This window comes from Brachyistius frenatus, unplaced genomic scaffold (genome assembly GCF_029030835.1).
Source record: "Brachyistius frenatus isolate BFR_SWC_R1_liver_20210118 unplaced genomic scaffold, ASM2903083v1 Contig_402, whole genome shotgun sequence".
Lineage (NCBI taxonomy): Eukaryota > Metazoa > Chordata > Actinopteri > Embiotocidae > Brachyistius > Brachyistius frenatus.
The window spans coordinates 129568-143539 of NW_027211001.1; the positions used below are offsets into that span (position 1 = coordinate 129568).

Below are 13972 nucleotides of genomic sequence, written 5' to 3' on the forward strand. Positions count from 1 at the left end.
AATGATTTATGTATTGTGAACTTTTTTCTTGACGTTTAATTGCAGACAGTTTGGACGACAATGAAACGTTATAAAGAACCGGCACCATTAAAGTCAGACAGAATATGCAATGATGGATCACCATGTTAAAGCAGTTACATTCTGAGATTTGTATAATGTGAATTTATAGAATATTTATAGATTTTTACAAAAGACATTTCTATAAAATGGATGTAAAATGATTAAAACTTCAACAGCAGCCTAAAAAAAAAATTAGTTGAAAAAACATTTTTAAATGAGTAAAACTATCTACATGAATGGGACAATATGGACCAGTGAAGGTAAATGTTTCACTGTAGGACGTTCGCTGCGAGGCGGTCCCACCATCACCTGCACCAGCTGAGGGTCAAAGTTCAGCCCCCCCCCAGGTCTCTGCTGCTCAGCCTCACCGCAGGAACCTCTGCAAGAAACAGGAGACAGGAGGCTGTTTGAACAGAGATGGCAGATAGGAGCCGTTCACAGGAGCACAACAAGGGTGGATGTCAACAAAGGTGGTGGGGTGGACCCAAACAAAGGAGGCCATTTAGACATGGAGAGTGAAGCATGCTGGGTAATTGAAGGGAGGGTAGATGAGGGGGCTTTATGTGGATAGATTTCCTGCACAACACCAAACATTGTGTGCAGGAGACAAAGCCATTGTTGTGTGAGGGGACGGGCCTGTGGGACGGTGGGTATGTGGGGTGGGGGTGGGGGGCACGGAGCCAATTATCTTGGGAACATGCGTGTTATTATTTACAAAGTTGTAAACAGCCACAACACAAATAATCCACGGGTTGAAAAACATGAATCAGAAACAGAACCGGTGTGAAGGTGAACGCGGTCCCGTCACTCGTTTCCTATCCTGCTCCCAACACGACTCCACTTTAGTTTTAACATGATTTCATCTGGAGCGTCAATCATTAACAGACAATCAGAAATTCCAGAACAACATCTGCTTCTGGAAGACAAATCATTACTGACATCTGACAGCTGTCGGCCAACACGTGGCTTTGTTGGGCAATAAGACTGAAGGTGGCGTTAGGGTCAAACACGTGAACATACTGAGCATGTTATGGCTCTGTAACAGAAAATAATAACTTCTACATCAGACATTAAACAGACTTAAAAAAAACGTGTCAGTCACAATCTGGTGACGCAGTTTTAACCAGAAGAATGTGAAGTTAAATTGATGGACGAGCACAGACTACATTTACAGGCGTTTACACCTACAGAACGTGACTACAGGGGGCGCTGTTGCAAGGATGTTACCCTTTAAGTAACTGGTTCTTTAAAAACAGAAAGAAAAGATAGGTATTTAGATGAATATGTTGCAGGCACATATTGTCATAAAGAAAAGTGCCCCAGACGCTGATCTTCCTCTCCAGACCTCTGATGGAGGCTGCGTCTCATTCAACCTCTAAAGAAGCTGAAGTAGCTGAAAATCTGTAACAGAATATCACAAACTGTGATGCTTCTGTGGCTGGAAATAAAAAATAAAAAATATCCAGCATTTATTGAATATTCAGTTGAAGTACTTAGAAAAATGTAAATGAATCCTGTGATACTGTTTGTTGCATGGTGGGGAACTGAAGACTAAACATTATCATCCAGTGAGCCGCTTCATGAGAGCTGTGAACACGTAGAGAAGTTATGTTGAACTGATCACTAACACGGAGAGACATTTTCCCTCCAAGACTTTCATATTGTTGCTCACACGTTTTAAGTCATGTGACACAAGAGAGTTCCAGTAAAGTTCATTTAGCTTTTTTCAAACTCTCCCCTGCATGTAAAAAGAAATGATGGTGGTGCTGGTTATGTATTTTGTCATTTGGTACTGGGACACGGAGATTCAGCTTCTAAAGCGTAACTGTAAAAATAATACTAATAATAATCAGAGAGGAAAGAAACACGGAGAGTTCAGTGTCCAATAATAAGATTTGAATGCAGTAATTCTGTTAATGAATCTCCTTCAAAGATCATTTATCAATAAACACGATTGTCACTAATTTCCTTTCAGGAAACTTCAGAACCACAACATCTCTGACAACACAACCAAACCTGGTCTCCCTGTTTGGACCGGACCGGTAAAGTTGAGTTTCTTTACCTGAACCACAAACGCCGCCAGGCCGACCGCGGCAGCCAGCAGCGCCATGCGGCGCAGCCGGCCCACATTGACCTGCTTGAGCAGGAAGAAGCGAGCCCAGCCCAGTTTCTTGGCGGTGTGGGGGGGGTACCGCATGCTGTTAATGCCCTCCATCTTCAGCTGCTTGATCAGGCAGCTGCGCAGGTGGCTGAGCCGGTCGAAGCCGTGGCGGCTGTGGTAGCAGCCCATCCCGCTGTTACCTGAGGAGGAAGAGGTCCGTCAGAACCACAGAGTCAGAACCACCAGCTGGTGAGACGACAGAGAAACACTCACCGACTCCTCCGAAGGGGAGAGCGCTGACGGTAAAATGGACCAAACAGTCGTTGGCCAGCAGAGCTCCACTGGACGTCTCGGCTATCACTCTTTTAATCAGCTGTTGGTCAACCAGGAGGAGAGACGGGAAGTCAAACAGAGCCCAGATCATCCAGAGTTTAAACCCCAGAAACAGGAAATAAACAGCCGCTGCACCTTGTTGTTGTGAGAGAAGACGTAGACCACCAGCGGCTTCTCTCTCTCGTTGATGAAGCGGATGGCCTCGTCCACACCGGTCACAGTGATGATGGGCAGCAGAGGGCCGAAGATCTCCTCCTGCATCACGTTGGAGTCACCGGTCACATCCTTCAACACCGTGGGAGCTGAAGGAGACGAGACATGACCTCATTAAACTGTTGGATATACAGTTAAAGAAGGTTGAATGGAAGAGCCGGCTGAGGTGACCAGGACGCCCCCTGGAGGCTCCTTCAGGAAGGACACGGGGGGTTATACTGTGTTCACTCTCTCCTGGAGAGGGGGAGGTGGGAGGGACTGGGACACCTGGACCACTGACGGCTGCCTCCATCATGTTTTCAGATAAACAGTGAAACAAATACACACAAGTACACACACACACACACACACACACACTGAGCTGAAGGTAATAAAGCATCTGAATGTTTCGTGTCTTCATTGAAACCTCGTTAAAGGTTTCCAGCGCTGGTGGGAAAAGTAAGTGAAGCCTTTCTAAGTGGTATCTGCTGCTTCGAGATGTTTAACCTCAGAGCAGAAAGACTCCTAAAAACACCGTCCTCAAGAAAATTCAGTTGTCTGCAAAAAACCCATTGAAATATAGTGACCTGATGACGGAGAACCTTCACAGACAGACGGTACATTGAATAACTGGTTGGATGTCTTGCAGCTGTGTTGTTAACGTGTTTCCTTCAGCTCAGCCGGTCTGAGGACGTCACTGATACACTCGCTGACATGTTGGCTCATCATCCTGCTGGTCACCAACTGACCACCGAGTGATCCAGTCAGACTCCACCAACAACATGAAAAGTACAACCTGTTCAGAGACACATTTCAAGCTCACAGGTTGTGACTCCATCCTCTAAAAGACTCAACCACAGCCGACCCGGAAGATGAAGGCCCATTCGGGAGTGTCGGACTGCCGGCTCCAACACACCACGTACCGATGTAACACTGGGATTCATCCGCATCTCCACCCACAGCCACCGTGCTGCCCTCCATCAGCGCCATCACCCTCTTGAAGTGGCGCTGGTTGACGATGCGTCCGTAGTCCTCGAAGGTCTTCGGATTATCGGTGTAAAACTCCTGCAAAGTGTCACACGACGAGAGATTCGATCACAATAAGAGACCTCGAGAAAGAAAAGTTATGGAAGCTTTGTCCTAATAACTTTCTCATGGTGTTCGACTGAATAGCATTTACTGGGATTCATAAATGGAAATAGGAAGGTCGGTCTAACAGTTCAGAGAGCGTTCCTGTTACACAGCAGTTCAGTTGATCTCCATCAGCACCTGAGTTTCACTCATTTATGATGACACAGTGAATTCTAGCAGAGCGTACACATTAATGTTGAGTCATACTGGACTATGGAGACCTTTGAAATGCTTCAGAAAGTCAGAAGCAACGAGGAGATGAGCGGGGCGAGATGTTTTCTTTGTGTCACCGTGAGTTCGTCCCCCAGAGTCAGACTGTCAACACCGAGTTCCACCGGGACCTTCGGAGACTCTGAGCTGAAAACATTCGGTCCAAACCAGCAGAACTGTGGCGATGCAGCACGAGTTCTCCAGCTTTCACCTGCTTGTTGTCACCTGCTGGAGATACTGATCGAGTATATATCATATATACTCGATCAGCATCTCCAGCTATATATATATATATATATATATATATATATAAATATAAATAAATAAAAGATGTGTTTTTTGGATTTCAGACCAACCTTGATGCTCTTCTTGATTTCTTCCAGCACCATGTTCTGGATGCAGGGTTCACACAGGATGTAGTCCGGAGCGATGCACGTCTGACCACAGTTGACAAACTTCCCCCACGTGATGCGACTGGATTTGGAGAAAGAGGGAAGTTTTGAAACTCAGCCAGGACCTCTGCTGTGTGTCGGTTTGTTTTCTTGACGTTTCAGCGGAGTTCATTTTTCTGCTATTTTTACACACGAGACTGACCGACATGCTACAGTGATGTCGCAGTCCTTGTCGATGTAGCAGGGGCTCTTGCCGCCCAGCTCCAGGGTCACCGGGGTGAGGTGGCGGGCTGCGGCCTCCATCACCAGCTTGCCCACCGTGCTGCTGCCGGTGTAGAAGATGTGGTCGAATCTCTGCTTCAGCAGCTCCTGGGTCTCCGACACGCCGCCGGTCACCACCGGGTACAGATCCTACAGGGAGCGCATCATCATTAACACTCCCTGCATGCACAGAGACGTGTAAACACGTCATAATGCAACGCGGCAGGAGGCTCACCTCGTCCAGATACTGAGAGAGGAGTTCCTCCATGACCCGGGCGGAGTGAGAGCTGATCTCAGACGGTTTTATCACCGCTGCATTACCTGACAGATAGAAGACAGACACCGTGGCGGCACAGTGGAAATCACGTCAAATATCTGTCACGTAACGAAACATTTTCACTGGTCACACCTGAAATGTAGCTCAGACCAAATATCATAACCACGATGTCTGACCGTCCCTGAACGCAGCATTGTTTGACAGAAGTGAAGCAACACACACTTCAGCGTTATGGTGCCTTTTATTATCTAAAGTCCAAATGTAAGTTAACAACAAAGTTTCATTAGTGTTTGTGAGTGCAAGTGTGTGAGTGTGAGGGAGAGGAAGAGGAAGAGGAAGAGGAAGAGCGAGGCAGCGGCTGTGCAGCTGCTAGATGGACGTGATCAGGTCAGAGCTGGTTGAGCAGGAGACACTGGGACTGTAGATGAACTCGTATATCATGACCCGCATTTTGTGATTAAAAACTAAATTACACAGTTTTTGAAGGAAAGTAGAGTTTAGGATTATTTTGATTGCAGTGAAATAAATCTCAGATATTTGTCACCAGCTGTAGAGGATGAAACAGGACATTGTTTAAACCTTCAGATATTTAAATAGCCAACGTTCATCGCAACTGACAAATAAAGTTACAAAATGTGAGTGAGCTGGTGCGACTAAGGGAAAAAGTTTGGCACACCTGTACAACCAATAAAAACAGGTCGTCTGGAGTCCAGCTGTCGCAGATGAAAAGAAATGTAGGAAATAAAATGCTTTTCCAAGAACACTGTAGTCCGACAATAAATGTTCACTTCATGAAACTTATAGAAAAAAAACCAACATAATAAACCAGGCCACTTCTTTCAGATTCTTCTCATGTAGGAATCTATAAAATCATATTATTGATGTGTGCAGAATGCGTGAATAAAATAATGAACAGGTCAACCCAGCAGTCTTATAATGGCTCGGTCGAGACCTGCAAAACTTACTAATTCACACATTATGTTTTGTTTGTTTCAGCCGTCAAAGTATAAAAAAAAAATCACCATGGTTTATTTCTTTTTTTATGATGTTACTGTGCCGGACGATCTCAGGTCTGAGCAGATTTTGTTTCCGCTCAGTGGAGCTCGGTGGTTTCCTCCTTTTCTAGTATGTTAAGCTGAGATACGTTTTTATTTCAAGTTATCAATGTTCATAACTCTCAGCAAGAAACTGGTGAAGTATATTAAATGCTCAACTATTGCTTTAAAATGCCTCCTTCCTCTGTGATGGAAGTGTCTCTGTGTGACTGTGTGAAAATAAAATAAGTCTGTGCTGCTCCGCCACCGGCTGTGCCCGAAACACACACGAGTGCATCAATAGATGTGTCCATACGGCACCTGCAGCGATAGCAGCGACCAGCGGCTGCAGCGTGACGGCCCAGGGGTAGTTCCAGGCCCCGATGATGAGCACCACTCCCAGAGGCTCCGGCTGCACGTACACCTCGTCTGAGATGGTGAGCAGGTTCTTCTCCACCGGCCGGGGAGCCGCCCACTCCGCCAGCTTCTCCACGGCCAGTTTGATCTCTCCCTCCAGGCCCAGAGTCTCAAACAGCTCCGTCCCATGTTCGCTCTGAAAGCACAAAAAAACAAAACCATGATCATTGGTTGTGTGTTGATATACGAGTCATAGTTTACATACGACTTCTATATTGATTTGTTCAGCAGAAGCACATTAATCACCGTGATTGTAAATGTGCTTCAGAGTTTAATCATGTGCTGCATCATGGAAATAAATGGTATTTACAGCGAACACGTTACCGTGTGTCGACCATCAGTTTGTTCAGAGGTCAAAGCGGTCCGGCTCCCTGCAGCACATCCACACTGTTCCTCACGGGTCATTTCTACTCATCAGTACATAACATAATCCACTAATAATTCAACTGTTTCACACTCTCACACAGACACGAGCGCTGTCTGTGACATTAGTCCTCATAATGAAGAACAAAACACACAATGTGGTGCCGTCATGATGTAGACGATCTGCTCCTGCTTTAGTTTACAGTATCATTGTCACCGTACGTCTTCTTGAAGGAACAGGAGAACCACAATCTCATCAATAATAACCTATTTGGAGGATTTCAGTGATGGATATTTGAAGCACGCTCTTCTTCCAAACAGCTCAACGCTCTAAATTTGTATCTCAACCTGTTTAAATCTGTCAAAGAAATGCTGCACAGGTGCAATAGTGTTCTTCTGAAAGACATTTCATTAAAGTTGATAAAACACTGAGATTCTCTTCTGTTCTAGTGACATGTCGTCCCGCTCTATGGTGCACAGCTGGAAGCTGATCTCATGCAGGCTTGCCTGTCGGGGTTTGTGGTCGTGCTTTAGACGTGTTTACTGGCAGTATTTGATGGAAATACTGCAACGAAGCCAACTGGATCAGCAACTTTAGAAACAAATACAAAACCACGAGCATCATAGAGATGTGTAATGTTCTGTGTCCTCAGTTCCATTTCCTGGTTCGCTGATGAACTTTCTAATAAAACTGTAGATTATTCAGGTTGAACACAGGTTGTTCTCTCAGTTAACTGATGAGCAAAGGTGATTTTTGATTTTATACACTTTATTAATCCCCGAGGGGAAATGTCTTCACTACAGCAGGGGGGCTCTCAGGGGGGAGATGCTGCAGCAGGCTGCCACTAGCGCTGCGCCAGGTAACCTGACCTGAGGTGCATGTTTTTGGATGATGGGAGGAAGCCGGAGAACCTGGAGAGAACCCACGCAAGCACAGGGAGAACATGCAAACTCCGCACAGAAAGGCCCAGGACCGGATTCGAACCAGGAACCTTTTTGCTGTGAGGTGACAGTGCTAACCACTGCACCACCGTGCCGCCCTTTCTATATTTGAGGAATAGTTTGATTTGGTTTGTCTGACTACAGAAGTAAAAATATGTGTGTTCATTGAGATCCTCCAGATTCTTGTGTTAGTAAGAACTATGATTTCCACCCACCTTGCCCAGGTCTCTCTTCGCCGCCTCCGTGATCTCCGTCCGTCTCTCGGACACGAAGCGCAGCAGGCCGGTCAGCTGGAGGACGCGGTGCTCCAGAGGTCTGCTCCTCCCCGTCTGGAAGGCCTTCCGGACCCGCTCCACCACCAGCTGTTCGCGGGACATCCTCCCTGGAGAGGCACGAAGACAACATCAAGCCCTCTGAGCACTGAGAAAACCCGTGGTCACGTGTTCTCCCAGCAGGTGTTCTATCGATCAGCTGTTTCACTCTGAACACTAATAAAACCCGTGGTCACGTGTTCTCCCAGCAGGTGTTCTATCGATCAGCTGTTTCACTCTCAACACTAATAAAACCCGTGGTCACGTGTTCTCCCAGCAGGTGTTCTATCGATCAGCTGTTTCACTCTCAACACTAATAAAACCCGTGGTCACGTGTTCTCCCAGCAGGTGTTCTATCGATCAGCTGTTTCACTCTCAACACTAATAAAACCCGTGGTCACGTGTTCTCCCAGCAGGTGTTCTATCGATCAGCTGTTTCACTCTGAACACTGAAATAACTCGCGGATCAGTTTGACTTAGCTTGTTTGCTAACAGCGGTACAACGTAGCTGTACACCCTTTGAACCAGATGTGCTCGTGCTCAAAGCTGTGTAGTGTTAATAAAGCGCTTTGTATGTATATAATAAATAAGTTTTACCTTTCAAAGCTCCTCTTCCGCTCTGTTAACAGCTGCTAACGAATCAGTTTACAAAGTTATAATGTTTTGCTGTTAGCCACAGCCCAGCAGTGACGGCGCCATCGATTGGTCCCTTAGATGTGTCAATCAAGGAAAGCACCAATCAGCACAACGCACAGTCAACCGAGGGGCCGTCCTCCTCAACAACAACAACACCAACAACAACAAGAACAAGGCAGGCTGCAGTTAAAGGAGCCGGTTCACAGGCCTGCCAGCGGTCCGGGTGTGACCTGGACTTCACCCTGAATTGCAGAAGTTTTGGTTGTTTTTGGTTTGTGGTTGTAAAGATAGAAAAGTGGATGTTCTGCCAGTGAACTGTCAACTAGTCAAATAACTGCAGGTGTTCCATCAGCGGACAGACAACACATGCACCACTGACAGCTTGAATAACAGGAGACTGTGAATTATTAAGGTGACACCAAGAGCCAGTGGGGTTTAACCTACATAGTGCAATAATTATTTTCCAAACAGGAAACCCCAGCAGACGCACAGCGCCACCCACAGGCCGTTTCCTCGTGACAAATACTGCACAAAGAAGTGGAACACCACTAAAATGATTCATTCATTTCACTTTATCAGCTGCAGACAACGCCTGCTGAAAAAAATCTGACTGGTAAACGAAGTTGGCTGTACAAACGTGGGTTCCAGATAATTATGTTAGAAGCATGGAAAGAAAGGGCACAAAAATCAATTGTTTTTAGGAATATCTGAAGCCACTAATTGTAAAAGCAGGTTGTTGAATGTATACGTGATGTAACTGGTAGAGCACTTCATCTGTAATCAAGACGTGTTGTTACTTTGCAGGAGTCATTGCTTCATAACATACTTTGGATCCCTGAAAGCTTGCAGGACAAATAAAAAAAATTCTGGAAAAATGCCAACATACCTTCTATATGAGCCCGTCTAGCTCTGGACAGATTTCATATCATCGTATATTAACTTTTACAGTTGAGATCTTTTCATCCAAACTCATCATCTGGGGAATCTGCTCAAAAATGTATGACAAAACAAAGCACAGCCACACAGCTCTATTTCTTTCTCTTTTTAATAACAAAGACCATATTTGAGTTCCATAAAGAACAGAGAGACACCCCTCAGTGAGAGACACAACTATAACATTAACATTTCCCTTTGAAAAATCGGTGCTTGGAAAGTGTTGCATCTTCAGGGTCGTGACTGACGGCGGTATCTTCAAAATGCATTCAGATCAAAGCTGGAGAGGCGCACAACAACAGGGTACATACATTCAACGCTCTAGAGGTTCTACGGGGTAAAATGCAGACTCAGTACCCATGCGTTATCTAAAACAGTCCATCTTCAGTTACAGGGCAAAATTTCAGGCGGGTTTCCATCAGCTTTATTTGTCCCTCTTCACTCTGTGTGCAGTAAAAGGCTTCATGTGGTTCAGAGTGCTCATGTCAAGGGCAAGGAGGGAAAACTGAAACCCAGATATGTCTAGAAAAAAGAACAGTACATGAGAGGAACAGTCCCAGAGACCACCTGCGAATGCTTTTATACACATTTGTACACAGAAAGAATGTATTCACACCTGTACAGAGGAGTAGGCCTGCTTTCACAAGAAGGCACCTCCTTAACTGGATACTACTGGCCTTAATGCAAACCTGGCAAGTGCACGTGTATATATACACTCATACATACAGTACATACACTGTTGGGAGCACAGCAGACGGGGGGGGGGGGATGGGTGGACGCTGGGGCAGTGCAGATTGTGACAAATTAAGTCTCACAAGGTTCGTGGACACGAGTATGAAATCTGACAACTTGTTTCTCAACGTTTCGGAGGGACCAAACAATAATAAAGGAATAAAATGTGATCTGGACAACGAACAGTCCTGGTAGAAAGAACTCTCTGGAAAGGTTTGGAGCTGCCACGAGTTTTATTATAGTCTTTGGCACACTCCTGTTGTGCCAAAATAGGTTTTCCTTATCAAACCCTTGGCAGACATGAATAAAATCAATACAAATTCATCTATCTACATATAAAGATTTGTGCTCTTAGACTGACAGGCAGGTGTCTGACAGCAACACCCACACCCCTCAAACTGCCATCTCTCACACACACACACACACACACACACACACACACACACACACACACACACACACACACACACACACACACACACACACACACACACACACACCTCCCAAAATAGGGGAAAGGAATCATCACATGCACCACATTCAAATATATACAAGTTTGCAAACATCAAGTTTTGTTTAAAAAAAATTAGCTACAGATTCTGATGGAAATAAAAAGCTGTAGTTTTTTTTTTTTTTGTAAAATAAAACTTATTATTAAGGTAACTTGTCAAGTATTTTGACCGTTCAGTTTCACTTTGTCAGGGGTTTGAAGTGGAGCCCTGATTGGCTGTTCAGCGCTGCGGTGGCGGCGGGCTGCTTGTCCAGACTCAACGTCTGCGTTTCTTCGGAGTATCCGAGCCTCTTTCACCCTGAATCCACCTCCACCCCTCCGTCCTGCAGCAGCATGATCAACAAGTCACTGCAAGTCCTGCTTTCCTATCAATTCAACTTCTTGCAAATTGATGTGAGCCAACCAGAGCTGCGAGGACATTTATTTCTTATGGAACTGATGAAACGGAGTATTTTTGTAAGTAGCAGTATGATGTATGAGATCCTAAGAGAGCACAGAGGCCTTAAAATGGCTGCATTCACATTGCAGTTTATTTTATCGCATGCTAGACACAACTAGTGCATCTGGAATTAAAGGGATATTCCACCGATTTAACGAAACACTTCCAGAAAGTTAAAAAACCTCCAAGAGATTAAAGAAAGAAGTCAGACTGGGGGATGACTTGAGTGCATTTCCCTGTAATTAAGAGCCTCTATGCATGGAAAATGCACATTTCTTGGAAACTCCACATCTTTCATGCTCCAGTCAGGTAAATCTCAAGACTTTAAAAAGGTTCAAGTAAACTGATAGTTTTGTGTAGAACCCGAGGCATGTCTCTTCAACTGTACGACTTTAGATCAGTGAACTGGTGGTCAGAGGTTCTGTCACACATATAGTCAATCTGTGATGTCCTGGCCTCAAAAAGTGGAGCTGCAGCCTGACAGCACAGTGCCCCCGGCTGCACTGCCTTATGGGAAATGTATGCACCTCTGCAGACTTGTTGATCATGTGCACAGAGCGGGTGTGTTTTGAGGGTGGAAGCAGGAGTGATTCGAAAACCGTCGCCCTCCTGCCTTCACATTTCTACCTTCACACGTCTGTCTCCTCTCAATCCACAATAAAGTGCTTGAGCTAACAACACAAGAGAAATAAAAACAAAGCAGTTACAAATGTACAGGTTCCTTTGCTCTTGCGGCCGTCTGCTTTCTGTAACAGGAGTTTGTGTTTAATGTGGACGTCCGGGTCGCCTGGACCTGTTACAGTGAATCAGCCTCTTGCTATATTCTCCCGTGTCCTTCCGCTCCAATACTCAAGGTTTTCAAGACTGGCAGGAGACTCCATGTTCATCCAAACCAATAAATAAGAACAAGAACAACTCAAACACAGAGAAAATATATCCGCTGATGGATTTTAAAAAGAAGAACTGCTTCATGTGGAGCTGGAGTCCGTTTGAAGCCCACAGCAGCGTCTCATCATCCTGTGAATCCAAACAAAAGATATCCAGAATATGTGTTGATCCGATGGTGTTCCACCACCACCACGTAGAAACTGCACCTCACAGGGCACTTTGTCCACATCCACCATCAGCTTCCTGTTTCTGGATCCTTTGTCATCTTTGGTTGTAAATTTGTGCATCAGTCACAGTTTGATGCAGCCAGTAAAACAAACTGATAAATACAGATGTAACCGAACCAAAAAAAGTGCTTGAACTGCTACAGGATGGAGGGATGGTAGTCAACAGTCTGAGGACGTGGTCCCTCTGTGTGTGTGTGTGTGTGTGTGTGTGTGTGTGTGTGTGTGTGTGTGTGTGATGCTACTCATACAGCGTGACAGTACAGTAGCACAGAGCGGAGATCCTGCGGTCCACACTGGCTTTATCTGCAGGGAACACAGAGAACACCAGCGTGTTAACAGAAGTCATTCAAAACAGACTGTTAGATAAGTCAAGTTCATTCATCAGACCACCGGCCTGCTGGTTTGGAGGCTGGAGACTGATGGTGGTCATGAGGCACAAATGAAGCCCCCAAATTGTTCTAAATGCCAAGTTTTCCTGTCAAATTATGGAACTTTTATTCTGAAAAATTAGAGTAAAATGACAGATTTCACTCTGTCCTGCTGTATAATCTTTAGCAGTGCGTGGGATGAATGAGATAATACTACATACATGATGCTCCACTGTCTCATGCACTGCAGCTTGATGCTGGAGAATTATTAAGTCATTAAAGTGTTTATCCGTGTCACACCGTATGTTTGTATGTTTGACTCGTGCACGTCTGGAATTTTGCTTTTTACCCAAAAGAAAAGTAGAAAGTTCCCTTAAATGATTTGAGTGTGCCGCTTCAGCACAGATGTGCGAGAGCCTGTGTGCGTCTCAGTGTGTACTCACATTTCACCACGTTCTCGATGTCCGTGGGGTCCTGCAGGATCTTGGACAGACCGTCCAGCAGCATGGCAGCTTTGCTGTAGCGGTAGGCGATGTCCTCCGTTTGCTTGAACATCTCATCCAGAGCTGCAGACTGAACCTGACACACACACACACACACACACACACACACACACACACACACACACACACACACACACACACACACACACACCATCAGGAGGCAGACCAGCACCCACCATATCTGCATGATACTGACTGAGATGTGATCCTTGGAAGATGCTGTGAGACTCACCATCTCCACGGCGTGGTTGTAGATGAGCTTCTCCGCCGTGACGCTGTTGATCTCATCCACAAATCGCTGCTTATCGGAGAAGAAGTGGTTGAGTTTGTCGGTGAGCCGCCGGCAGAGGGAGATGCAGCTTTTGTAGCGGTCATTCAGACTCTTCACCACTGAGGGAAGACAGGGAGACTTTTATCAAGTAAACAAACAGTAAACAGACACAGGTTTCACAGAAGTCTTCCTCCTGCTGATGAAGCTCGTTGGACAGTCTGAGTCATATAAAGGGAGACGGACGAGTCCTCACCCTGTTTGACGGCCGTGGAAGGATTGAGTTTGGCAGATTTAATCTGAGCCTTGGCCAGATGGAGGGAGGAGGCCAGGAGCTGAGCTGCCTTCATGTAGAGCACCAGCTGCTCCACCTGCCTGTAGGGGGCAGCACAACCACAGTTCATGAGACAAGTGGAGATTCTGGAGCACTGCAGCAGCAGCAC

The 13972-nt window shown here is 45.6% G+C and overlaps 2 protein-coding genes across 2 annotated transcripts in view; both read right to left on the reverse strand.

Annotated features, from left to right (window-relative positions):
• Nucleotides 1-5: 5 nt before the first annotated feature.
• LOC138636740 (aldehyde dehydrogenase family 3 member A2-like) lies at nucleotides 6-8724 on the reverse strand. The gene is made up of 11 exons (XM_069724949.1): nucleotides 8622-8724; nucleotides 7929-8095; nucleotides 6313-6544; nucleotides 4916-5001; nucleotides 4622-4830; nucleotides 4384-4501; nucleotides 3610-3751; nucleotides 2630-2796; nucleotides 2435-2534; nucleotides 2123-2361; nucleotides 6-439 (listed from the first exon to the last, which is right to left on the reverse strand). Exons 2-11 carry the CDS (start codon nucleotides 8088-8090, stop codon nucleotides 425-427), a joined length of 1470 nt encoding a protein of 489 aa, XP_069581050.1. The 5' UTR covers nucleotides 8091-8095; nucleotides 8622-8724; the 3' UTR covers nucleotides 6-424.
• A 3879-nt stretch (nucleotides 8725-12603) lies between these two features.
• ulk2 (unc-51 like autophagy activating kinase 2) overlaps nucleotides 12604-13972 on the reverse strand; it is a 39271-nt gene continuing 37902 nt past the window's right edge. Inside the window, exons 24-27 of the mRNA XM_069724946.1 lie at nucleotides 13786-13904; nucleotides 13494-13651; nucleotides 13202-13337; nucleotides 12604-12693 (exon numbers count right to left, since the gene is read on the reverse strand). Of these exons, the coding sequence (XP_069581047.1) occupies nucleotides 12629-12693; nucleotides 13202-13337; nucleotides 13494-13651; nucleotides 13786-13904 (478 nt within the window). The 3' untranslated portion in view covers nucleotides 12604-12628. The remainder of the gene's footprint in view (nucleotides 12694-13201; nucleotides 13338-13493; nucleotides 13652-13785; nucleotides 13905-13972) is intronic.